This window comes from Buteo buteo, chromosome 21 (genome assembly GCF_964188355.1).
Source record: "Buteo buteo chromosome 21, bButBut1.hap1.1, whole genome shotgun sequence".
Classification (NCBI taxonomy): Eukaryota; Metazoa; Chordata; class Aves; order Accipitriformes; family Accipitridae; genus Buteo; species Buteo buteo.
In genome coordinates, this window is record NC_134191.1 from 6,143,377 (window position 1) to 6,170,783 (window position 27,407).

The 27,407-nt window shown below is 42.2% G+C and overlaps 1 protein-coding gene across 9 annotated transcripts in view; it reads right to left on the reverse strand.

The window, feature by feature from the left end:
- MITF (melanocyte inducing transcription factor) overlaps positions 1-27,407 on the reverse strand; it is a 112,828-nt gene that overhangs the window by 46,406 nt on the left and 39,015 nt on the right. For 6 of the 9 annotated variants that reach the window (XM_075053293.1, XM_075053292.1, XM_075053296.1 and 3 more), the window contains one exon: positions 4,958-5,204. In XM_075053293.1, coding sequence (XP_074909394.1) covers positions 4,958-5,204 — 247 coding nt within the window. Of the gene's footprint in view, positions 1-4,957; positions 5,205-8,240; positions 8,261-11,797; positions 11,818-24,015; positions 24,038-27,407 lie in introns of those variants that run through there. The other 3 variants (XM_075053300.1, XM_075053295.1, XM_075053299.1) reach the window with 3 other exon arrangements.

A 27,407-nucleotide genomic window follows, 5' to 3' on the forward strand; every position in this document is an offset into this window, starting at 1 on the left:
TGAGACAAGTGCATTTAAACAAAACAAAAAAAAATAAAAAAGAGCAATCTTCAAAGGCAAGCCTTAATCAAAATCTCAGGTCTTACTACTTCTATCAGCAGAACTTCTCAAAGACTAACCCAAAAAACAAGTAGAGGATTTTGCATGTCTTACTTGGGAGAATAAGGCATGATGGCTGATACTTTCAGCCTTTAGAATGATTCCTTGGTTTCTTCATCTGGATCTTTTAGATGTTTTAGATGAAGGAAAATCCTTTTCCTTCTGTGTTTCTTAAAAGCTTGTAAAGGGTAGTAAACCTCAAACCCATACTGCTACAGTGCAGCTTTAGTGAAGATGCCAGAGGGACATTACATAAAACGCTGGTCATACAAGTCAGTGTTTCTGCCTGCTGAACAAACAAATGGCAAAATCAGCTGCCTGGACTGATGTAGAAGACTGAAAACTACCCTATAGATGAGGCTAGGGTATCACTGCCCGTCAGAAAGGCAGGGAGTTGCCCTGCTGCTGCCAGTAACTCAGGAGGCAGGAGATCACTCACTGATCACAAGAATCCTGCAAGTTGCTTGGTAGGAAAGGAGGCTGGGAGCAGGCGAGGGGGGCACAGAAGACACAAAAAGCAGAACCCAGCAACTCGATCACATTAACAGGAGATGTTCCCCGAATAACTGTCAACAGACAGCTGCTAAGGCTACAGGACAAAAGCTAATTCCGCGATAGCAAGCAGGAAGATGGTAAAGATGAAGTCCAAGACAGCTATGGGGAAGCTGATTAACAGACCAGCTTCACCACAAACCAAGAGCCTATTCTCTCGATTAATAATAGTCAAGGATTTCACCACCTTTAACAAATTTAACTCCACAAGGTATGGGATTAATAGCAGTAATATTTTGCAAATGGATGACTGAGGAGCAAAAGGACTAACCTATCATCAGGTCTCAGGGACCACAGGCAGGGACCTGATGCACGACCTCCTCAAGTCCCAGCTAACCCTTCTTACAGAAATGCAGCAACCAGTTCCCAGCGATCAGCTCTGGAACACTGAAGTTAAGATCTGCAGCGGTGCTTCTGCTCCAACAGATAAGGACTCTCACCAGACGAGAGAATAATTGCAATCGACGACAACAAAAAGAACAGCTTCTTAATACCAATTAAGTACCCAAAACTAAAATAGACCCATATGGAAGAAGCTACTCCATGAAACAACCCACCGAAGACATCTCAAGACAAACTCTTTGTGAAGTAGTGAACTCTTTTAAAGAAAAATATAAACTTACTTTGCATCTCAGGAACAGATCCTGATCCAACATTGATAGGGCTTCGAACTACTCCAACGATCAACATCTTAGGCTATATGCTCCTATTTCCAAAGCAGAGCAAGAAGCTGAATTGCAGCAGAAGCAAAGAAACTCTTGTGACATCTCTGTAGGTGATCGATGTTGGTCATCGACTACCAACAGGAGATGGATGAAAAGGTGCTTAAAGATAAACCAGCCTGTACGTCTCTGAAGCTAGCATCAGCTCTGCAGAGGATAACTGAAAGCCGAAACAAATCTTCTTTTTGCTATTAGATTCAAAGAGATACTGTTTCAAATGCGTTAGACCTGCTCCTAGTCCATCTCTTAATTAGGCTGCACAAAGCAACTCAGAACTTGAATTCCAACAGGTCATTTCCTACCTTGCCAAGCTACATTACTTGGCAGAGAAGTGATGCAGTAAGAAGTCATTACTCAAGAAAATGAAATCCTATTTATTCATATGGCCTTGAGCATACCACATTATGTAATTTGGAGATTCCTATGCAGTGTGACATAGATTCGTATGTATTTCTCTTTCTTTCTGTATCGTTTCTAAATGAACATCTCGAAAACAAATATAAAATCCAAGCTCATTAACCCCTTTGGCTTCTTTTAAAACTAGTCATTCCAAACTACCATCCTCAGACACAGAAATATTATTCTCCCTCTCACACTGGGAGATATGGGAGAAAGGGCAACTCACACAATGTAATTAAAAACACAAAACGTTGACAAATGCAACAGGTTTGGAGTGGTGTTTTTTGATGCTGAGTTGCAAAACAAACAAACAAAACCAACAACAAAAACAGCTACTACATCTGGTTTTATTTGTTTATGAAGTAATATTCAAGAAGATCTCTTTTAAAGAAAGTTGCCTTGCAGATTAACATTTCTGAAAACATAAAAATCCCCTTTTTGTCTACCTCATTCTTTAAGGTCACTAAATCCAGACCATCTGGATAATAAAGTTACCAACTTAGTTCCCTATTTATCTAATTAACACTTCTGTACAGCTCATATGGAAAATTTGTCTACGGCTAAAAAACAACTGAAGTGTAAAAAGCAGCTGCAGGGAAATGATGTCACCCGTACACTGTTACTGCAGGCAGAGCTGGCTGTCAGCGGATCGGCACCAGGAAGATCCTGATTTATTGTTAATCTCATCTTTTGAGCCAAATAACCTATTTTTAAAAAAAAAAACACAAACCAAAAAAACACAACCAACCAAAAAATCCCACCAAACAAAAAAAACCAAAAAACCCAACAACCACCAAACCAAAATTATATGGACCTTTCAGCCAAATCCTACTCTTCCTGAAGGATCAGTGGTAAATTTTCAGCAAGATCATGACTTCAAGTCTGGTATTTTATACTATGGGTTTTTTTGTTACAGAACTGGCCCACTTTTATCAGTAAGGATAAAAGGATGAATCTTTAGCTGCTTTCCCCCACCAAAAACACAAGCAACAAAACTATGCAAAGCAGTCTCTTTTCTCTCATAGGCAGAGACCAAAAGGACTTGTTTTTTCTAATTTTGACTGTTACTTATGTAAATGCAGGTGATGAGAAGATAGGCATCATTTTGTTCCAGCAGGCAGCTCACGTTTCCACAATCATCACCTTCAATGTGCAATTCTCTGTCATCAAAAAGGCAGTTCTTGCCAGTTACTACTTTTAATTTACAAGCCAGTTAAGGATATATTCTCTTAATTTTTTGCTCTACAGGGTCATGCTCACTGCCACTTGGGCCAAAGACGAGTGCAGGGGAGGTGTCCTCCTCCTTTCCAGGAGACTCTCCTCCATCAAGACAAAACAAGAGACAGGTATTTCTTTTGCAATCGTGAAGGACGAGGATTCAGGTTCAAGTCCTTCGTGTGAAGTTCCCTAGGAATGCTCTAACTCATTACAGATTTGCATACAAATCCTCTGACAAGCCAGTTCCTAGTAACCCCATTGGTAATAACCAAGCATCACCTTTCGGCTGCAGCATCTTCTGTAGTTTGTCTCTCAGAAATAAAGGGCTGCCTCCTCTCCTCTCTCATATAAAGAGGCAATTGTAAAATGAACAATATAGACAACTGCTAGTGCTTCTTCAAGACATTACACTTGTTCCTTAACACTAAAATATCATCAGAAAATAAACACTTTCCTCCAAGATTTCAGAGAGGTTTAAAAAAACCCTAAAATTCACGTCATAACATATAAGGTTGATAGGGTGAAAGGGTATAAAAATGTAACATATGCTTATTTAACTAAGTGCATTACAAACAAAAAACTATTTCATAGCACCTACACATCTGCTAGATCTGAATTCTAACTACAGTGTCATAACCCGGAAACAAGTTTAACAAATTGTTATACACAAACATTGTGTGTAATGCAAAAATGTTAGACAAAATAGCTCTTCCCAGTCAATTTCGGACTCCTCACTATATGCACATGCACACACATTCAAAGTATATCATATTTAATTTTTGATGGAAGTGTGTGTGTGTGTATATATATATATATATATATATATAATTCAAAATTAAGCTGTCACCTTTTTGTTCCTAGATCATTGACCATACTTGAGTATGACTCTAGTGTCCCAATTAAGTATTAGTTTTGGCACAGTCAACACACTACCGTAATGCAGATTCAATAAATAAAAGCACCCTACGTTTTCTCCATAAACCCGTCACACAGACTGCCTCAAGGTCCTGAGCCTGCAAGTCTATTTTAAAAACTAAATCTTTGAATACGTATCATTGATATATAACAGCGATGAGCAAACTACAAGCGGGTTGTAACCAAGCTCAGTTAACTTATCTGGTAAGAATATGCTTACCGACTGAAAGTGGTTACTAAAGATCAGACTGTAATAAAAAGATTTAGCAATAATGCAGAGCAAATAGATCACTCTTCAGAACTAATGACAATTTTATTTTCATGAAATATGTCAGCAAATTTCTCCAAAACATTTTACATTCTTTTACTCACACATTTCACATTGCTTTACTCTACTTGGACTTAACCAGTGCATGAAATTATCTCTTTTCTTATAACTGTTCACGTTTTTCTCCGAGTAATTAGCAAGCTACATCCCCTTTGACAGCGGGATACTAACAAGCTCCTACAGTTTCCAGTAGGACAAGGAATCCAAAGCTACTAATAGCAAACAAGTCATTTAAGCAAAAAAGGATTACAAAGGCTCATTGCAAGAGGCTGGAAACTCACCCTTATTTCAGATTAAGGCTTTCTGAGGAGCTCTTTTGTAATGAGTTTTGACTCCATTTTACAAAAATATTTCATGGTTTTCTTTTAAAAACCAAAATATTGATTTGAATATCTATTAATAATTTCTTCTTTTTGAAAATAATTAAGTACTAGAAAGATGGAGAAGTATTTTCCAAAGGGAAAATGATGGAAACATTAGTTTTGTAACAAAACCTACCTCCCGAGATCTCAAAGTTTAAAGAACACAAAAGTCACACAAAATTTTCAAAAAAGTTTTTCCGTTTTTCACTACCAGGACGCCACAACGAGCTGCAAATCAAGCCAGAGCGCAGCTTGTTTGCAAAATTTCATTGCCGAAAATCCCTCTAGCCACGTCCCTGTTAAAGACAGTACGCTTAGATGAGCAAGAGCTCCTAGACGGAAAGGCAGAGAGACCGGCGTACCTTGAGGACCTCCATGGGTACCTGGGTGGCGGGGGGCAGGCTGGTGGGGACGCTGACGTTGATGGCAGGTGTCTGGCTGACGGGTACGCGCTGCTGCATGAACTGGGCTGCTTGCTGCTTCTGCTGCTGCTCCCGACGCTCCTGCTCCTGCATCTGCTCACGCATGAGCTGCTGGCGTAGCAGGATTCGTGAGGTCATGCTGGAGGAGCTTAAGGGAGGCTTGGAAGCGCCAGGATGCTCGGAATTGCTGTGGGAAGACCAGAGAGAGACAGCTCAGCTTCCACAAGCGGGATCGCGGCTCCAGCGGTCGGAGCTTGCAGAATCACACCAGAACGTGGGGCGGGATGGGTGAGGATACGCGCTGCACCATGCGAGGGGGAATTCGGAGCCGACCTACTTCAGGTACTTAGTAGCCACATTAGGCTGCCTTAACTTGGCTGCAGCTAACCATTTCCAAGCGCCAATATCCAGCTGTAAAGAGCTATTTGCTGTTTCAATTTTTACAGCAACCATCCACGAGAAGAATAAATGCTTTAACGGAGAGCAGCAGGCACTCATATTCCTTTCTTAAAAAGTAATAAAGGACTGTATCAAGTCCAATGATAGGTATAGATAATACTCCAGGTCTAACGATCTAGCTCAAAAATAAATAGATGAAATAAATCTACCTCTCCCAGGAAAGCAAAATGTAAAGTTCAGTTATTTTCTGCAAAATACTACCTCGGGGTTAGATTCGCTGGTGGCGACACTCTTCATAGCTAGAAACCAGACCCAAAAAAACCCAACCCAACTCCCGCTTGAGGCCTACCATGATCTTCCAAGCACAGTGACATACAAGAACAGGCAGAAAAAACAATAACGGCTTGTTTCAGTCACACTTTATAAAGCGTATCAGGCTGGCCCAAGCTCGCTCACTGCTTCACCACCTAAGAGCCATTTCCAAGCCACTGCCCAGCAGGGCTTCCTACCAGACAGCATGGGACAAACCATGGGACTTTGCCATGGCCTGCAGGGAAACCTTCTGAAGCAACCCATCATTTTATTAGCCCTCAGAACTAAAACCCATTTATAAGATATTTCTGTAACATAAGGCGGAACAACGAGGGTATGTAAATACCAAGCTGCACATCCTTTGAGGGAAGGATGTTGGAAGTGGGTAAGGATACATGACTCCATATAAGAAAGAGCTACAGTGCCTATAATTCCGGATATTTGGTTTCTGATTCTGACCTGATTGCTGTCAGCCCATGGAAGGAAAGGGCTCATTAGGCAAAAAGGATGCAGGGCCGTGCCTGGGGAAGCCAGCAGTAACCCTCCCGCTCTAGGAGGAGATTGCTCTTGAAAATCCCACCTCTGGCTCCGGTGTTTCGGTGCTACCTGCGGGATGCTGACCGGACAGCTTGCAAAGGAGTGCAGAAGCAAGCATCCCTTCCAGGTCTCGCCTGGAGGCTGAGGCACCAAGAGCTACTGGTGCTTGGACAACCGGAGCCAGCAATGCTGGAAGTTTTCCAGCTTTGTTTAGGACTGATGTTGAAAACAGTTCAGAGTAGAAACGAAAAAGGAGAACCCACACTTAGTCCCCCAAGAGATCAAACTCTGCTTTTCCAGAGCACGCATTTTGGGGGCAGGGAGGCAGGGGACCATCTTGCTATTTAAGACCTGTCAGGTTGAAACATTCACAGAGACACTGATCCTTTTGATAAAACAAGAGAAAACCTTTGTGGTGAAACTAATGCAGCTGTGGAATAATCGTACTAATTAGCTGCTCAAGACAAGTCATTGACTGTGATACTTGTAAAAAACACCACCCTTTCAATTAAGGGTGAAGCATTCTCACATATAAACCCAGCAGCATGTTTCCTGGCTGCACAACTGAACCACTTGCACATTTCTAAACTGAGGAGATGCTTTATTTCCATGACTAGGACAGTTATAGGTCAGTGGTCTCACAATTTTTTTGATCGTGCACTGCTACAAGGAAAAAATATTTGAGCGTGCACCCCCAATATATGTATATTTATTTATTTATGAATTACAAACATGTATTACTGAAGTGCTAATATTTTCTTCCTGCCCACCAATAATATTGCGCACCCCACTTTGCAGACCACTGTAATTGATGAGCAAAAAAAGGCACTCAAATGCTGCTTTTAAGGGAGATCCATTCTCCTTATGTTGAGGAAAAGCTTATTTTGTATCACACTAAGCAGGATTCTCATTTGTGTGTTACCGGCATTTTTTACAGATACCTAATTCTGCAAAATTCATAACCCAGCAGTTCCTCCCACCCTCTTTCATTTTGAACTGTTTCTCTGCCTACCAAAGCCAAGTATGCTAAAAAACATCTCAGAAGAACCTTCCCATATACTAAAATTTTGGGGAATGTTAGAGAGAAGGACGGGAGAAATTATTTCTATGGCATTTCAAACAGCCCCTGCTAGAAACCTCATATTGCTCACACGATTACTGTACCTGCTCACACCAACAAATCTCCTTACAGCTTCCTGCAGATGAGTCAGGGGTCTACTGTTGATTGAAAATTGTCAACAAAAGCTGCAAGTAGTGCGTCTTTAAAAGAAACAATAGTCCCAGAAAATGCCGTTCTGCCAAATTCTTCCCCAAAGAGCAGAGACTCTTCCAAGTTTTATTTCTTTTGCAATTCTGCTCAGTATTTTAATTATTCAATGGGAAAAAATGGCTTAGATGTAATTAGGTAGGTAGTGCAAGGTCAGGCAATGTACTTTTTAAACAAGTATCAAAAGAAAAGCAGACACCAGCAAGGGGAAGAAGAGTCTGATCTTATTCACATCCAGAACACCAGATTTTGGTGGCCAGATGAGGGGGAAGGAAAACCTTGAGAGAAGATTACTGAACGTCTTGTTCATCCTTATTTCAAAGAAGCCAGAAACCAGCATAGCTACAACAGAGCCACGAGCTCAGCGGACGCATCGTTCTCTTATTTATGCACATTACAATTATAGGCAGAATAGAGGTGCACAAGCCCTGAACGCAGGCAGCGCTGGCAGCAACTTGCTGCCAGACCGCAGCTACTGCCATCAACGTATTTGAGTTGAAATAATGCTTTTATCTGGCATAAAAGCTGCTGCGCAACACCTGCCTGCCTGACCGGATACTCCTGTCACAAGCACTGCAAAGGAGACTGGACAAACACAAGACAGCTCCTGCCACGCAGATTTCCCGTTATTTATCCCCCGGGGGCTGTAAAGCTCCTCCAGCGGGCAGGGTGGTCTCACCGCACCAGCACTCCTTCCACTGATCAAACCTGGAAAACTGTTTGAAACTTCGGTATCTCCTCCTCTAAGCCTGTCCCATGCACAACACGGACCATCCTCCTGCCCAGCTTCCCTTCCCCACCGCGTCTGCTCCTCTTCTCAACTGCAGGACGCTCCGCGCAAAGCTCCGAGGTGGAATGGAAGATGGTTTGGGTTTCATCACTGTGTACCCTCCGGAGAGCAAACAGGAGAAGGTTTGTCAGAAACTCAGTTTTCCAATCCAAAAAGCAATTAGAAACTTGTTATGTCACAGGCTTCATCAAAAGAATTTTGAAAATTCACATTTTTAAAGCTTCTTGACCTTTATGTGCTGCTGCACAGGCAGATCTTCTCCCGTGATCAAGCACGGTGCCACGTACCGCAGTATGACCCAGAACCTGGACACGTGGATGCAAAACTCTCATACGTGAGCTGATTCACCCCCAGATTATGTAGAGTCGGTAACAGAGCCCACACACACAACTGATACACGATGTGATTTAGATACTTCCTGCAAACATGGTTTATAGATATCATTTAATTGCAATAAATGAAACCAACTCATCCCTTTAATTGACATATGATTAAACCAGTTATCCATTAGCAGTCTAATAAGCATAGTGTAATACAGACAGAGTTATTAGTTATGAGTGTCATGTGCCAATCCAATTAATCATGAAGCGATAACGTTTTATTAAATAAGTTTAAATTACATATCCTTTGCTCAGATGCCTGGGAAATGTTAGTTACTGCATACATAAGTTATAATGCAGATGGCCATTGCATAACAAAAGGCAACTGATCAGACTAAAATCAAGTTTGATTTTGTTGCTGTCAACTCAAGAGATTACAGAGACCATATCTTTTAAAGCCTTATCCACCTTCCCAGATGGGTACTGATTATTTTACCTCTGTCTCCTTGGGCAAAAAGACAAACTAGTCTTTGGTTGGTCAGGGTTTTTTTAAGATTCTTATAAATTGATCAAACAAGTTATCTAGTTCACATGCATTATTTACATGAGTTGTCGGGTTTACAAACATTATTTTGCATTAGCTATGTATTTGTTAAGAAACCTCCCCGGAGATTTTGAACTGGAAAAAAAATATTTCACTCAGCTTTGCTTTTTAATTACTGTTTTAGAATTTTATTGCTTTTTTTAAAGAAAAAAGAAAAACCTCCAATGTAAGGTTTCCTAGACAAATTACAATAATTAAAAACACAGACCAACTCCTCAGACCCAAAGCTTCCTCAAACACAGATGAACAAAAAGCAAATAAAATGCATTAAAAAGAGCTTTCAAAACCACTTGCTCTGGCAGGATAGACTGCCCTGCTCTAAGCAGAGAAATGGCACACAAGAGGGAGGCTGTTGCTCTCCTCTCTTCGTGCCAACTGTTTGTTAATGGGTTAGTCCACAAAGAAAATCAGCCAAGAAAAGCAGATTTAGCACCACAAGAAATCCACTGAGCTGCACCAGATCTCGGAGGTCAGAGGTAAGAAACAACACGGGATTTAAATGCTTGTGTTTCATGTCTTACCCTTATCCCATTCATAATTATTTATAGAGAAAAGAAAGGCATCCGCATTTATGGATCTAACATTAGCATAAAACTATCCTGATCTCTAAAGCAAGCAGATGAGAGGTTGCCAACATTATAACTCAAATATTTGGCTTGACCTCCAGAAGGTATTATCAGAAGAGACCACTGCACAGCTCCCCTTCCAACACCCCTCCTGTTCAATGACCACTAGAGTTTCCTCAAAACTAAAGTCTGTTTGTCCAGATTTTGTTTTCAGTCTCTCTACCAAGCAGTAAAGCCTGAAGAAACTTTTTGTTGCCAGTACTACTTATGTGGCTGAAGCAACAACACTTGTAGCAGCATTTAACCTGCCAGCCACCATCGCTGTTTACCACAGAGGGGGGTGACGGAAAAATGGAAGGATACCAAAAGAAAAAAATAAAAGCAAGAGGGAAACAGATTGCCCTCCAAAAAACCCAACCCCCAAAACCAAAAACCCCACAACCAACAAAAATGTCCCCTACTTAATCTCTTCTCCCCTATCTTCAGCTAAAACAAGGGATTCTAAGTACAAGAAAACTACGAGGGCATTTTCCCTGGAGCACTTTGTACTTCATTCCTAAAATTTAATAATTGATTGTGGGTTACAGCGATGCTCTACTCACCACACCAACTGGCTAGCGCTGCTTAAAGTATCAATGTTAAAAAAACAAACAAACAAACAAAAAAAAGCCCCAACAGTTGGCACCCTGGTATGTCCTTTCTTGCCAAGGACACAGCAATAACATAAACGGTGTGGAGACCTTTATCAGCCTTCATAATAAAGCAAGGACTGTGTTTCAGGCCCATATATATGAAAGAAGGTTTCCATGTTTGAAGGTTACATGTTCGAAGAGACATGCTGCCTGGTATTACATCTGGTCCATCATCAATGTAAACATTTTTCTGTCCCTCCAGTGTTTTTTTTTATCCTGACCCACACCAGCTCACAGCTGCTCTCCTGCAGCAGCACTGCTTACCCTACACCACAGGCTGCACCCGTAGAACAGCCCTCGACCCAACAGGCATCCATCCATCTACCCGAATGCACTGCGTGCACCTGGTCAGCAGGGGGAAGGAAGAAAAAACCCTCAACCATCCACCATGCAGAATTACTATCCAGGAGCTAAGGGCTGAACTACAACTCAAATTAATTCAGTGGACACACTTGTCTTTAAAAACAAAACAAAACAAAAAACCCAAAAAACAAAACCAAAACCCAAAAAAACCCAACTTCATTTAATCCTCAGCTAAGAATTTTTTTAAGTAGCTGTACACCATTTAGTAGTTTTCCATTTTTCTTCCTGTCTTTAAAACACACCTTCACAAGCTGCTGAACATAATGCTTTCTGAACTTAATGAAAACCTCTCTCATGACCCAGGAGCACTCAGTAAATAATTATTAAGCTCTGGAGGTGGCTTTTGCATGAGCATTGACTTAATAAAATTCCGTAAGTTGATCTGCTTGAATGCCCATTTACTTGGGGACACAGCTTGCAGCATAGCTTGGAAAGCTTGATCACCACCAGATTAAGGAACAAGGTAAAACTAGAGGTTCAACCTAGAAGCTGCAAAGGTCACATTTTAAAATCCTTTACTACTGTTCCTGTTAAAAGGGAGATGAATAATTGCAAACCGAGAGTACCCTCAAAGACTTCTATATAATAATCACTATAGTGCACCAAGTCTTTTTATGCCTAAACCGAACCTCCATTAGCCCAAATGTGTGTTTGACATGAAGTTTCAGAAGGAGGGGGAGAGAGAGCGAGAGAGAGAGATGTATATATGTTAGTAATTTCTTTTTAAACATGGAGTATTTTATAAGTCTTCCCCTTCTGAAAGTCACCGTCATTATCTCAGCTGGTTAGCCACAGCTCCTGTGGCTCTGCAGAAGACAGTGGCCAGCTCCCAAGCACGGTACTTTTAACTCCTAGAACACAACCTCCATCACAACAAATCAATCACACAATCTGCTCACGGTGCCGTCGCTCCGGCAAAGCGCCACTTACAGACAGGAGCTGTCAAAGGAGCAGGGCACGAACATCTGAACTCTAACAGCTTCCATCCTTTCCCCCACCCCTCGTGTCCGAGGGCTTTCGCTGAGCACCCCGGGGTGAAAGTCAAGCGGCGTCCCGGCCGGCCGCGTCTCTAGGGGTGGCTCCAGATAAGGACCTGGCAACTCCAATCCCCACAGAGCAGCAGCACGGGCAGCGATGCCCGGCGCCCGCCGGCACTGCAGACCTGTGCAATCCAGCACCTACCGAGGAGAAAAGAAGCTGGGGGTTGAGGCAGCCACGCACAAGGTCTTCAGGTATCACGAAAGGACTCCAGAACAGCCCCGAAGTTCGGAGTCAGCATCTCACTACCTCTTGCCTCACCTGCGAGAGAGTATTGCACAAACTCCTGTCGGAGACGGCCCGGAGCAAGGCGCGGGTCTGCAGCAGGCAGAGATAAATGCCAGGCACTACCAGGGAGCTGAGCGTGATCCTCAGACCTGTGCCCAGGCGGCTGTACCACCCTTGCTGTCCCGCGGACCAACAACCTGCTGCGGGCCTGGGAGAAACAGAAGATGTGGGTTGGCGTTGAAAGCACTTCTCCCCTTCGTTAATTAAAAGGGGTGTGATCGGGTCATTAGTGCCATCAGAGAAGTGGATAAGGGCTGTCCATAACGGCACAGTTTTCTCACGATCTTTATCACCAAAAAGAAGGAAAAGCGTGAATGCAAGACAAATTTGTTTTCTGGAACGTAACTACTTCACGTTCAAGGTTCACGAGGTGGAACCTCCAGCCAGCAACCACTGGAGGTGCACCTCACAAGAGCTAGATGTGCATCTGTACCAGTACAGAGACTCAAGGGGACCATGTACACACCGTTTCCCTAGTTTCACCTCTGCCCAAACAGGCTGAATCCCTCAGGCAGAAAAGGAGCAGGCAGGTGAACGACACCTACACACACGAATACCTCAAGCTCCCCAAAATGTTCCATGAAGGGTTAAAGGAATTTAAAACGTAGCTGACTGCATTACCCAATATTGGTTTGGTGCTCTTCCTCAAACTTTCAAAGCCATCACAAACTCAGAGAAGATATTACCAAAAAAAAAAAAAAATGGCATGAGGCAGGTTTGTCTTTCACTAAGCCTGACCTTGTCAAAAGCTTTTTGAACCATTTTTCAGACATCGCATCTATGGGTACTTCCCTCTCTAAAGAGCTCTACACACATTTGCAAAACAAAAAGCCAGATAGCTAAAACAACCAAGAGGTGATAAAAGAAAAAGCAAAGAGATAACGCTCCACTAACAACCTCTGTAGTTCTTGATTTTGTAATATTGAATTTACCTTCTTTTATCTGGGTAAATAGAGAAGATAACACCGTCGCCGAGAGGGAAGATGACGTATAATCACTGCGCTTTTTGATACTTTGCAACTACATAGTGCCCAGTTCTCACTCCACATCACCTTTCCGTCGTCGGATAGCAAGTTTATTCACAGAGGCAGCCCTGCAGAAACCAAGACTTGACCGTGTTGTGTTCACAGCTTGTACTCATCATCCGCATGCTCAGATTCCCTCCTAGCCAAAAAGCCACCACACTCCTTGAGGCTTACGGTGACCCAGCAACTCCCAGCCTAAACCCTTCCACTCATCCGAGGTTTTCTGCTTACTGACTCCACTGTTACAGTGCTATTCAATGCTTTCCAAAGACGACGAGGCAGCTCGAAGCCTCATCTCGCACAGATGACATCCTCGCTCTGGTATGCTGAGCAAACAGGATCTTAAGAAACAAAAGGGAAAGTGTTTATGGAAGATTTGCTTTAAATGATTACGAATGCCAAACAGTCACAATGAAAACCACCAAGTGAATTCGGTGCTCGATACGTGATGGGTTTGTGTTATCAGCATGTAGGACTTGCTTGTTACAGTCAGTACCATGTGCAAGGGGAAAAAACAACCCCTAACACATTACTGAACAAGTCTAACATTAAAATAATCTTGGACAGATAGTATGCAAACTCTGACTTCAATCTCTAGCCACAAAGCAACCCTCCAGACTGCAGAAACCAATTCCTCAGCATCCACACATTTTAAACAAACTTCAGTTTGAGAGTCCTTAAGCATTGCTTATAGTCCTTCTACATTTCTGGCTATTTGTGGAGGAGTTACTGGGGCAAAGAGGGTTGTTTCACTGTGCAGGCTGAATGACTGGGGGAGGAAATAAGCCTTAAATAAGCAACAAGTTACTTTACCAGCCTTGTGGATATTTACACTGCAATTGCGATTCGCAATTGCGGGACAGATGTACCAGTCTTACTGTCTTGGGAACCCACAGCACAGACAGGAAGGTGGGATAAGCTCCAGCTGTCCATGTAAGAAAGCATTAATGATGTTTACAAACTTGCTAATTGAGGCTGAGAGAAAGACAGTTGTTCACTGGAGGAATTGCTCAACTACAAAAAACTAGAGAAAAGATGGCCTTCAGATCCGTTGCTTAGGCCATTTAACATGACCTACAACATCCCTGACACGGGGTAATCCCAAACCAAGACTCCTGGAGAAAGCAAGCCCCAGCAGTCCATCAGGCAGCACTGCTATGCTACCACGGGATCCAGCAGCATCCTCAGTTCAGCCACCTCCAGCAATAAGGTCTCTCTCTCCCCAAGTACCTATCCCAAATCCCAACCACTCCCAGGGACTTCCCAAGACGGGTACGGTTTCTGTGCGCTTACAACCTCCGGGTGTACGCTGTGGGTCATGTCAGAACACCTTGGCGTCTGCTCTGCAGCTGCACAGGATGGCTGGGGTAGGTCAGTGCAAGTGTTGATTAGAGGACCTCTTCGCCCACCATCCAACAGCTGTAAAATCTATTTTAAGTTCATGACATCTACATGAACTGCAGTCTTTCACAGAAATATTTAGTGTCGGTTTAACTGCTGGAGTACTGGGGAATTGGCATCTCCAGGGACTGTTCTGGCAATTCCCCCCTCAGCTCCCATAAAAAAATTCTGCACCTTGTTTCAAGCCAGAAACTGTTCATAAACACCAGAGAGAGGGAACAAGGAAAGTAATTACTTAAACTTGGGGTGGCATGTAAATAAAATATCAAACCAAAAACATAATACAGAATGAAGTCTCAATCAAAATTAAAACACACAAGCAACATTTATACTTTCTGATTTCACAAAGCATCAAAACATATACAAGATGATCCTCCTTAATCTATCATAAGTCTTTTCTTAACACCTGAAACACAGCCCTGCTAATACACAGCCTTAATTTCATTTTGCAATCATCCTTTTGTTCTGCATCTTTCTTATGTTGCATCTAAAAAGCCTAAGCTCTTCTGAAAGAGGAGACCTCAGGAAAAATTCTCAGAAACAACTTTATGCAACCAAATAAAATCTCAAAAATTAATACAGCTGCTGCAGTTCTAGAAAAAGGCTATTTTAAAGTAAAACTGTTCAGCATGGTCCATGTTTTTGCACAGTTTAATGACAACTAAATGAGACATGCTGTCCATGTAACTTGCTGCAGGAATACCAGTCCTTAACTTTTCAAAATACATTACAGCTATTGGTTTATTTTTTAAAAAAAGCAGCCAACTCAAAACTATTTACAAGCCTTTTTGTTAGACCCTCTTAATCTCTTCTGCACTGCCAGAAGCATAGCACTTGAATGGCTATTTCTGTTCAAAGCTATATTTGTTGTGGAACTACTGCAAACTCCTGAATCATGTAAACAGTGGCAAGAGCCAAAAAATGTTTCACTGGACTTGAAGTTCACATCTGCCTTAGTTACTAGGACAAAAAATAAAGGCAGGCGCTTAGTTTATAACCAATAAATCCTGCAAAGACTACAGTTAATCACGAATTCTTGCAACAGGGTTTTGTTTAATCTGGTTTATTTAGCATTTGTGACCTTGGCAAAGTACCTGCGGGAGCACCCACCATTACTGTGGAGCAGCAATTCACACCTTCTGTTATTTTAGGCTACAGCAGACGACTATACAGTGCTACATTAGTCAACCAGGTTTATAAACTTGCAGCAAAGTCACCTGGAAATGATGCATAGTTCCAGACTGGAGCCCAGCAGCCAGCAGTATTGCTGCCCCTAAAAAGCCATATTATACCAGCTCTCAGACTGGACTTGGTAGCAGCTGCATGTTTCTGCAAAACAAATGTTTGGCAAACACGCTGCTGGGAGCAAAATGACTCTCCTATTTCTTTAGCTTCTTGGTCCAGAAAGGTTAGCACTACAAACCATCCCCTCACCTCAACCTACCGCTTTGGATGCAAACTTCACCTTCACTTCCCTTTTTCTATTCCTCCTGGTCCTCCTCTAGCAGGAAGAATCCCCAATATTCCCAACATGCTGGAAACTATAAAAAGCCTTAAAACAACAACAAAAACCCACGCAGGTGCTTGATCTCAACTTCCCACAGATTTCAAAGAGCTACTACTGCAGGCAGGGACAAATTCTGCCAAGTGGTCTTTGGCACTGAACCACAGGTATGAGGTGCTACAGGTACGAGGTGCTACAGGTACAAGGACAAGCAGCATATTTTTGGATAAGAATGGGACATCATTGGTGGATTAAGGAAAACCAAAAAGTGTTTCCTTCATGATCCACAGAAAAAGTCTGGATTAGATCGTAGTAGCCTGTTTTTGCCATACAACCATTTGCTGAATTCAGAAATTTAGCAGCTGCCTGATACTGAGTTGCCAATATGTGCCTAATACACTGAAAATATTTTTCCCACCCTCTTAGAAAGGCTGCTGCAAAGCCACATTCAGGAACTGCAATTGGTTTTCCAAGTACTCAGGAAAAAAAAAGAATAGAAAAAAATAAAACCTATTTTTAGCAACCTCCAGAACAAACAAGATGATTTGTTATTCTTCTTTTGTTTTTAAAAGCAGATAATAAAATGTCTTGTCCATTTATAATTGCATTATCTAACACTTACTGTAGTTTAAGATTGTACAAATCTGTCAGAAAGAGTCAAAAGATATTCTACCTTAAAAGTGTTAACCTTATACATCGTTATACTTCTGTGTCTCTTCTCTTCACAGAGCTATAACCTGGCTATACAAATCCTAATCTTAATAGAAGGACATATACTTAGTTCTGCCTAGAATTGACATTGTAGACTACTTAAAACTGTATTAAAGCCAGTATTAACCTGTACACACTCAGAGTACAGAAAATGAACATCAGCTGTCAGGATGCTGAAGCTATTCAATTAACACTTGCACAGTCAAAGCGTTTGCAATCCTATTCACAAGTTATCAAAAAAAAAAAAAAAAACCAACAAAAAACACCCCCCACAAACCAAAAAAAAACCCCAAAACAAAACCAACATGCCTGGGCTAGGGAAAGCCATCTTCTGCAGACTTTCTTGTTTTGCTAGCTCCCAGACATCTCCCTTTATACACTAGATGGAGCTTTGTCCCCTGCTTCCCCAGCCTGCCGGCCGGCACTGCACTGAGGTAGGGATGAAAAGGGTAAAGAGGCAAAGGGTGAAATGCCAACCTCACCCCAAATAAACAGAGTGCACGCAATGGCTTCAGGAACGTTGTGATACCAAGCGAGTATCTGGGCTCTCACCGTGCCCTCCCTGGTCCTGGTGCTCTCCTGCTCCCATTAATCTCTGTTTTGTCATTTCCAAAGAATCAAAGATTTCAACAACTCCAAATCCCAAACCACGCTGCAACTTCTACCAGCCTTTTACTATGGTCATGAGGCACTGCACTGAGTTCACACCACATGAAAGTTACATTGCTTTTTCTCCCCTTCTAAAGGGACAGCATTTAAGCTTATTACCAGATCACACTCCTGAACTGCTCACTGGCTTTCCTGGATCCCTCTTCATATTCCCACTTAGTTTCTTTCAAAGTAAGCTCTTCAGCCTCCTCTCTAGTAATGTGAAACATCAGTACCTCATGCCTCTGCTAAGGCTCCAGACTTGGAACCATTGACACTTTTGGGAAACAGCTCATTGATTCGAGTAAAATTCCCCTTGAATGTATCTGCTGGATTTGGTCTGTATTGTTTCAGAACACAGTTCAGGAGAAACAGCTCATCCCTTCTGGTGAGCTGCCACAACTCCATTAGGATCTTTCAAAGCACAACAGGATATGGTCCATCATCAGTATTTCTATGATGAATTTAAACTCAACGGGACAGAGAAGAGCCCAGGGAAATGAGTCACTCCTAATGGCACAAGTGGCCAGCACTGCAACACAAGCATAAAAATCAGTGGCCTCAGGCTGTATCCGACAAGGTAATACCAGAGAGGATGGAGAAGCACCAGTGTCCGTAGTACAAGATGTCTTGTGGGCAAGGGCTCCTGCGTGGGCACCTCTGCTCAGGAACAAGGAGCTGAAATTGAGGTGACGACAGAAACAAGAGCCCACTTTACAGTGGGAAGCTAAAGAAAAGTTTGGCATTTTAATCTCACAAAATGGAGGTTGACGGGGATGAGTGTTGCTGTCTATAAATACAGCAGAGAAACAAACACCCAGGAGAGAACAACCCTGGCATTTCACCAAGCGATATAAACCAGCTATGAACAAGATTAAATTGGTACCAACAGTCTCATTCTGAGAAGTCCAGTCCCAAAACCATTTCCAACTGGAGGACTGGCAAAGGAACAACTCGCTTCTTTCCAGATAAAGACTCATTGCCTAATCAAGTAGGGCACTGTGGAACGAAGCAGCCAGTAACGAATTACAGGCCACAGAAGATGCCCTCTAGCCAAAGGCTCCAACAGGACAGATGCAGGACAAAGCCAACTCTTTGGCAGAGCATACGGACCTGAAGAAGCACTGGAATATAGCATTGCACATAACAGGAGCTGTTGCCTTCACAGGTATCAGCATGGCCAAACGCAATCCCGCTGGAAGGTGAGCACGCTTTGAACGGGCTTTGCAGTGGGTCCCACCAAAACAAAGATGCTCTTCTAGAGCTACCAGCCCATTTGGACCCTAATGAAACACTCCTCGTATCATCTAGCGCACTGGGTCAGCTGGAAAGCAAGTGTCAGCAGTCATCATGCTGCAATTTCTTGGAAGTTCTCTCTCCCCCCTTGCCCCCACCTTCGGGGACACTGTTGCCCGTATCCTCTCCCACATTAGCCCAGCTGAGTGAGCCAGAGTTCAGAAGTGTTGAACTGAAGCAGTAAATAATACCTCAAAAATGCAACCCCTCCTTTCTAACTAATTCAGAAATAACTTGAGTGCCTATGTCACCACTTCGCAAGTAAGGGGCTACAGTTTAGCTGACTCCACCTTTTGTGTCTGGCTGCTACACTATTCCCCAGATTTCTGCACTGAACCATGCAGAAACCAGAGGGGCCCAGTGCTTCCTTAATGTGGGGCAGCCACAGGTTCAAATGGAGTAAATCAATGGATAAGACTAACTTCAAGTACTAAAATTAGGAAAAGGTCTGAAAATAGGCTCCAAATAAAGGTCATTTTTGTCATGCAAAAGTTCCTCCAAGTCAGTATTTTTTAAATAGGCAAAAACTCGCGTCAAGCTGTACAAATAACTGACATAATAGCACAGAAAGAAAGCTAGAGTTAGAAAACTGTGGGAGCAGGTGATGAAAAGGAAAAGCTGTTATTTGTTCACATCAGAACGATCAGCCTCGGTCCCTATCTTCCTTCTGTTGACCACACCACGTTATCCAGTTTAACTGGCCTGCACAGTCAGCGTCAAGACATTTTGCCTAAATCAAATGTTCAAGTAGGTCACCAGTTTTGAGCAAAAATATTTGCTTCTTTATTCAGTCGAGGAACAAAATAAAAATAGGAAAAGAAATAAAAGGCACACCTACTCATACTTTCTAGGCAATGGCTCCCTGACCAGCCCAGGGGTACCTCTAGCAGTCCAGACCAGATAGCCAAAACTGGCCGGTCAATTTAAGTATTTTTTCAGGTCAAGATGTTTATAATATGCATATAACTTACAGAAGACTTTGACAGAGGAAGAAAACTCACATTCCTTCCAGGAAGTTTGCTTTGCAAGGAGAACTAAGCCAATTTACCTTCAAGAGTCTTAACAGCACACCTTCATTTGCCCACCACTTTCTGCCATCCTGGAAAGCTGGAGTTCTCATGCTTTAAACTACCAGGCCATATGGGCTAATCTATCGAAGCCCACCTGCCCTTTCCCTCCCAATCCAAAACCGTTAACCCAAAGAGTATGGGTCCTCCCCAACACAAACAAGGAATACCTGCTACAGAGACAACTTAAAGTAGACAGAAGGCATGTAGAGAAAGAGATTTAATCCAGAGCAGATGCAAGAGGGACACCTTTCAAAGACAAGAACAGCAGCTGAAGGGTTCAACAGCCATACATCATCTGACAAAGATGCCATCACCCGTAATGATTTTCAACACAAGGATTTTGAGCGGAGCCCCTTAGGGGACTTCCCTGGGGACACACAGCCGGAGCAGTAAAGACAGGATTTGAAACCACATCTCTAAATCCCAGTAACATCCACCCTCTGCAGCCAACAGCCATGCATCTTTCATTATCCTACCTGGCACCGACAAGCAACACAAGACGAAACTGAAGGTGAACCTGCCAGGCTCTTGCAACACCTACTCGCAAGTTTAGCAGAGAAGAACCTTTTCAGTCTGTTACATCAGCATAAAAACCCAAACCCTCAGCATCCCGCTGCTGTTCAACATCCTGGACTTGCCATCCAAAATTTCCACTGAAGTTCAAAAGTGGAGCAGGATGAAAACACCTTCACTGGCCATGTTCTTTCCAGCCTGGGAACAAAGAACTTCAGCCTCCGGTGCTCTTTCAATACAGCCTAATTTATTCTGAAAAAAGTAATAATTAAGAAGTACACAAAACCAAAGCATGCAACCTGAAAAACACCCTCCTGTCTGGCAGAGCAAGCGCTTTCTAAAGACGCTTACATTAGCTCATGCTGCTAGAATTGTTTTTTTAAAAATAATTGGGGGAAAGCAGAGATGATCTACAAAATACACAACAATGTTAAGCTGAAAATGTTACGCTGAGAAAAAATAAAGCAGGTCAAATGCATGAGGTAATATGTTCTAGTGATTAAGTCCATATAAAGTTGTTTGAAACTGAATTCTTTAGTATTTGAACACTTATGTGTGTTTTTAAAAATCAAACACATGTTTAGTACTACTAAAAAGCTGGCACGTTAAATCTTTCCAGACTGGTATTCAAAAATTCCCTGAAACAAGAACAAAAAAGCCCTGGGGGGAGGGGGGAATAAAAAAAAAAATAAAATCAAATTTCACTACCCATGCCACCACACGCCTCTGCAGAACCAGCACTAGGTAAATTGGGCATTGCAAAGTTAGCCAGAATAATGCAGTTCCCAGGCGAAAGGCTTTTGGTTTTCAAACAGGTCCAAGACCTTGGTACTGTAGTGGCCCTGAACAGGATTGCAGATGAAGCATTAGCGAGTGCCAGCAAGGGAGGCACTCAGGACTGTGATAGCAGCAGTCTTACAAGCAATAAAACAACCTTACGGTTACGATTTCAGGTAAGTTGTATCCTCCCTTATTTAAGGAAAACCTCAATATACCACCATAAAAAAAGGCAATAAAAGGCTACTGCAATTCCAGTGAATGCAGAAGATCATAGTTTGAGAGGGTGAAAAGCCTTCTTCATGCCCCCATGCAAATAACAGACTGAGGTTGGTAGGAATCGTCTGATTCACCTCTAGGAGAAGACCATGGCACTTTCAACACAGCTTAAGGAAAATAAGCTGAGAGTAGTGTCCTCAAAATGAAACCACGCCACAAAAATCCCCAAACCACTCACTGAACCGTGGCAACTCCCAATGTATTACTGTAAGGACATATTACTACCAGGATAACTCATGGATAAGACCCATGTTCTAACATCATTCTCCTGTGCTGATACTCTCCCACCCTGAACAAAAAGGTGCACCCCCCAATCTTGCTTCCTGGGGTAATAGGTACGCAGAGACCATGCTCCAGAAAACCTGAAGAAGTCAGTTTTGTTAGAAACTGGCCAGCATGTTCTAGATTTAGCTGCAGCAGCTTAAAAACCCAGTTTCTAACTGATGTATCGTTTTCTCACTGCATTATTCAACAGCGGCATCATTTTATCAACTGCCCAAGTACTACCCTCCAAGAAGCAATATACAAGAGCTTTTCTGTAATAAAGTTTTCTATTATAACTAGACCAGCAAACCAAAAACTGATATTGGCAGAAAATTGCCAAGTTTTCTATAGCAAAGTCTATCTTTATAATTTTTAATTTGAGATTAAATGCAATAAAACTCTGTGGAACTAACAAACCAAATATACAAATACAAGGTGGGACCCACCCTGCATGCATTTTTGTATTGGTTAACATTACATATGCATAAAAACTTAAACAGTGAACTTCAAGCCAGAATGGCCAAATCATATATTTTCCTGATTTCAATTAAAAACATGAATATAACTATTTCCAGTAGGGTTGGGAACCTATAGATGCATGGAAAGATGACAAGGAAATGAAAAAAACCAAACCGAAGTACCTACAGAAAACAGATTTAAAACTGCATTTCTGCATAGCAATAAAACAACATGCTGCTTGGAAACGTTCTTCCATTCCTATTTAACATAATGGTGGTATGAATTACTGCCAAAGTAAACTTCAAAAATTTGTTTGCCATGGAGGAAAACCAAGCAAACTGAAGTTCTATGTGCAGAATCTCATTTCAAGAGTGTGAAGGTTTCTTTGTTCCCTTTAGTGCCAGGTCATTTCAAACTTTTATGTCTACATATTTTATTGCACTTGCAAAACCTTTATAAAAAAAAAAAAGGAAAGAAAGAAAACTGGAAGATTAAAAATTTTAAAAAAACACTCCTAAAAAATATCAAAAAAGCTCTGCTAGATGTCCTGTGTAAAAACAACATGAAGTGCAACATTTTTCCTATTCTATCAGTCTACTCTCAAGAGTTTGGCATCTGAAAGCAAAATATTCTTTCATGTAGCAAAAAGAGAAGGCCTGTTTTTTGAAACAAATGTTTGCATAAAATCGAGGAAAAAAGATATATTTACAATTTTAATACCAATTACTCAGTCTATCCTCTTAAATGGCAGTTTCTGACCATTAACAACCATAAATACAGATAAGACCTTTTATTCAACTATCATGCTAAACTTCAAGTTTCTGTAAGCAGCCTGATAAAGCAGCTCAATTATTCCTCCCTTGCTTATCTGTTATCTAAAACCCACAGCCAATATCATTTCAGACACCAGAAAAATACTTGGAACTTTCTATGCTGTGGCTCAGCCGCCCCAACAGATCTCTATACACAAACAAGAGTTTTCCTTCTCCATCTCTGCTTTCTATTTAGGTCTTCCTCATTTCCATGGTTTTAAGTCCATATCTTCAGCACACAAACATCGAGGCAAACAGCAATTTCAGAAAGTTTGTGTTACCTATTCAAGGTGTTTCTCGTGGTATTCGCCCTAGTAACCTTAGAATTTAAACTCAAATTGCGAGGTCAGACTCTTAACTGCTGCAGGATTGGGGAGAAAAAGATGCAGATTTTGATGAGGTTATTAGACAGCAACTTTCACTGAGCGTTTAATTACAACCTCAAATTCAAGCATAAATTCAGTGCATCATAACCAAATTTAGCTGGGACATGGTCCCAAACCCAAGGGAATCAATAGGAGTATTTCATTCTTACTTCCCATGGACTGATGCTCCTTTGGCACAGGCTATATTTGACTACAGCATTTTCAGCTGAAAACTCGCCTGCCCGCACTGCATCTGAGGAAACCGCACCGAAAGGACAATTGCAAGGCAGCGTCGACCCCACCACGTACAGCATCAGTTCTGCAGTCCACAGCATTTGCAACAGAGCAAACCGTGAACCAGCTGGCTGAACATTAAAGCACATACAAAGGTCTTGTGCATGCTTGTTAGGCTGTTTTGTAGAAGAAAAAGAAAGAAGCAGGGAAATACTACCCTGTGTGAGTTTGGTTTTTTTGTTGTTGTAAGTCAGATAATTTCTCAATTTTATTCCTACCTGGCCTAGGAGGGGAGGGGGAAAAAATGAAACAAAATGGTCACACAACACTGCTTGTTCTCCCAACTCCTGCAAGCCAGCTGCAGGAGTTGACGTGCAGACACAACCTCATGCTGGCACCAGAAGTGACAATTGCTCTGTACAGCTCTGCTGCAGCTTAGAGAAGAAAAAGGACCGAGAACTTACCCAGGGAATTCATTCTTTCACGTTTCGATCCAGCAAGGCAAGAGCTCACTGGGAACGGTGCTCCTGATGGCCACAAAACCAAGACTAGACAGAAAGGTCTTAGTAAGCATTGGCTTCCAGAAACTGCACTTCCACTCCTACCATCCACCTCCTAACCCCGCCGCTGCATTTGTGGCTGCCTTTGTTAGAATACTTCTGCAAATGAAAACAGATGAGTAACTATTGCTGCTTTAGCAAACTCCCAAGCCCATGGTCACTAATAATAGCTTTGTTCCTTTTATTACTAAACAAAACAAAAAAAAAAAGTTTAAATGCTTGTATAAAATGCACATTGCTGAATGTTTTCTTTCATTGATCCAGTGCTGTTTCCCATACGAGCTTAGGCCCAGGTCTCTCGAACAATTTATGTGGATCAACATGATGAGGAGCAATCTCAGGCTTTTGGAAGGGGCGTCCCTCACAAAAAAAAAAACAAAACAAAACAAAACAAAAAAACCCTGTAACACCAGGTTTTGTGCTCCTTCACTTTAGACATTAAGAGTTCAATTTAAAAAAAAAAAAAAAAAAAAAATCTGAACAGAGACATTCCCACTTTTTGCACAAACTTAAACCCAAATGCAGATCTGAGCTCTCTGGTATGTGACATCCCGGAGCTTATGAATTCCGAAAGGCAAAAGTGCTTTGGCAGACTGAGCTCCCAGCTCCCCGCTGGCACACCAGCACGTTGCCGCCAGCTCCGACTCCGCTCCAGGGGCAAACAGGTGGGACGGGAGGGAAAGGGCAGTGTGGAAGGAAGAGAATGTGGAGAAGGGCAACACGAGAGGAAGAAAATGGAGAGGGTATGAAGCCACTGCTGTGAAATGATGGTGGGAGAATGATGACAAGAAAGCCATCCCTTGCAGAAACCCTGATGCGGTTCGCCACTGGTAAGGAAAAGAAAAAAAAAAAAGAAGAAAAAAAAAAAGAGAAACCACTACAAAAAAGTACTTTTGCTAAAAAATTCTGATTTTTCTACCCAGAATAAAATCAGTTACAGGAACTCCTAAAAGCAATAAAAGTAACTCGCTTGCAAACTGCCCCTTTTTCTCAGAAAGTCTGCCTGCCATGCTTCTACCTGACGGAGCCTCACACTACACAACCTCCTTGGGCCCAGGATCTGCTACAGCCTCCTACTCCTCCCACCGCCCATGCTCCTGCCTCTGGCCAAGCAGAGGCTGTGCTCTCAGCTTCCCTGGCCGGGTGTGCAGGTTTTCACGCTGATCTTGGATAGAACCGTAGCACCACCAAGCCCAGGGCTTCTGTTAGCCCACACGATGTTCCTGGCCAGTGACTCCGAGCCACAGGGCTTTGGCTACCCATGCTGGAAGGCGAGTAGGCATCAAGAAAAAAAACCAAGACATTGAATGTTTAAGTCAGGCCACAGTGTTTTCTTATTAACATCCTGAAGCTTCCAGAGGTTTTTAACTTATTAATTTCTATTATTGGATTGACTGTTCCTGAATAATCCCGAGCAATCCATTGCAAGTGTGGTGGTTTTTTTTACAGGAAGTAACCAAGCCAAAAGCAGCGAAAGCATCCTCTTGTTCTTGTGCGAGCCCCTTATTTTATTTTTTTTTTCAGTTTATTTGAACAATGGCACCATGAAACAGCTTACAATAATGACTGTTACAAAATAGGAAGCTGAATTATTAGGCAAGCTTTGTCTGCGTAACTCAATCAGCCTAGGGAGGATATGACAGGCACGACTGAGACAAAGGACTGACTTGGTGACCCCAGGCATCTCTTTCAGGACTCTGTTTCTGCAACTGAGTTACTTAAGAGTTGAAGTTTCCTTTCGCTCCTTCATTAGATGCACCATTCCCGTAACTGCAGCAGCAAAGCATGCACGCTTCCCAAGAAAGCCACCACCAAGTGTGCACGCAGAAAGTAAACACTTTGGAGAGGCTGTGATGAGAACTTTACCTGAAAATAAGTTTCAAAATGGAAAAGCAAAGTTTAGTATTTAATCTTTTTAGCGAACAAGAGGTGCACACAGCAGGACAGGTAAACCGTGAGTTAGTCTTTAAGCAAATAGCCAAGCATAAGTTTCACAAACCAATAAAAAAATAACTGTTAAAAGCGGTCTTCAAGTAGTTGCAAGGTTCAAAGGCACAGAATTTCTACAAGCCTGCTGAGAGCATCACTGGGACCAGCTCTGGAGTGATATACTTTGAAGCAGATTATCAGTAACCAAAGGCAGACACCCACCATCCTGTCATTACAATAACCTTACTGAAACTACGAAAATCGGGTCTAAGTGCTCGTCTGAGCAATGCTTCTGTAGACAACAGCAACACAAGTGACTGAGCAACAGCAATCCAGGAACCTGTAAGTGAATCATTAACGAGCAATGATTTCTCCATTACTCACTGTGGATATAGAGTTACTGCGGGTAAGATTTGTTTCTAAAAAAAGGCAACAGCCAACAACATGAGTACTAACACATTCATCAAAGCCGAACACAATGTCGAAAGGAAAGAGGAAGGCACGGCTATCGGGCAGTCTTTGTCCAAAAGAGCGGTTCACCGAGGAAGGCTCCATGGAGCAGAGCAGCAGCACTGGGAACGGCATCGCACATTGTCTCCTTCCATGGGGGTCGTGTTCAGGGGCTCAGGTCAACTGGCTGTTGATTTTGCATTACTCCAAGAAATTATTAACTCATTCTACAAAAGCTATACATCTGTCAGACTAGAGATACAGATCAATAGCCAACAACCTAAACGTCAACAGTTTGACCTCTAGGCAAGGGTTTCCATACCCCTTTATCCACACTCTACAGTAAATACTCCTAGTACATTTTCTCCAAGCATTTGCCGACTATGCTACCGCAAATAAGCATCAGGAGAACCAAGCTGACATTCTCAGCCAATCTTTAGGCAAGATTAGCAAGCAATTAAAGCTGTTGTATGAGGAATTTTAAGTGCTCTGCAACTTCGTGCCAAACAAGAGCTAGGCAAGGACTGGAATTTTATTTTTTACAATTCTGTTCTATACAGAAACAGAAGACAAATTCAAAGAAAATATTTTTGAAGCACAGATTCAACCAATTACCAAAACATCTATTATAGTTTAAATACTAATATATGATAAAATAAATTCTGCATCAAAAAAGGACATGAAAAGCATTCTGATTGCTTCCTACCAAAAATGTCAGAGGTAAGGTACTCCAACAAAACACTTCAATTTCAACCAAACTGGGGGGTTTTAATCATTTTTTTTATTGTTGTGTTGGCAAAACCTAATCAACAGTTATTTTAACTGCACCCGAGCCAGTCCAGGTGCAGCACAACCTGGGAACACTTTTAAAGCCCAGAACCAAATCTCACCCCCAAAAGCAAATGAGTGCTTTGCCA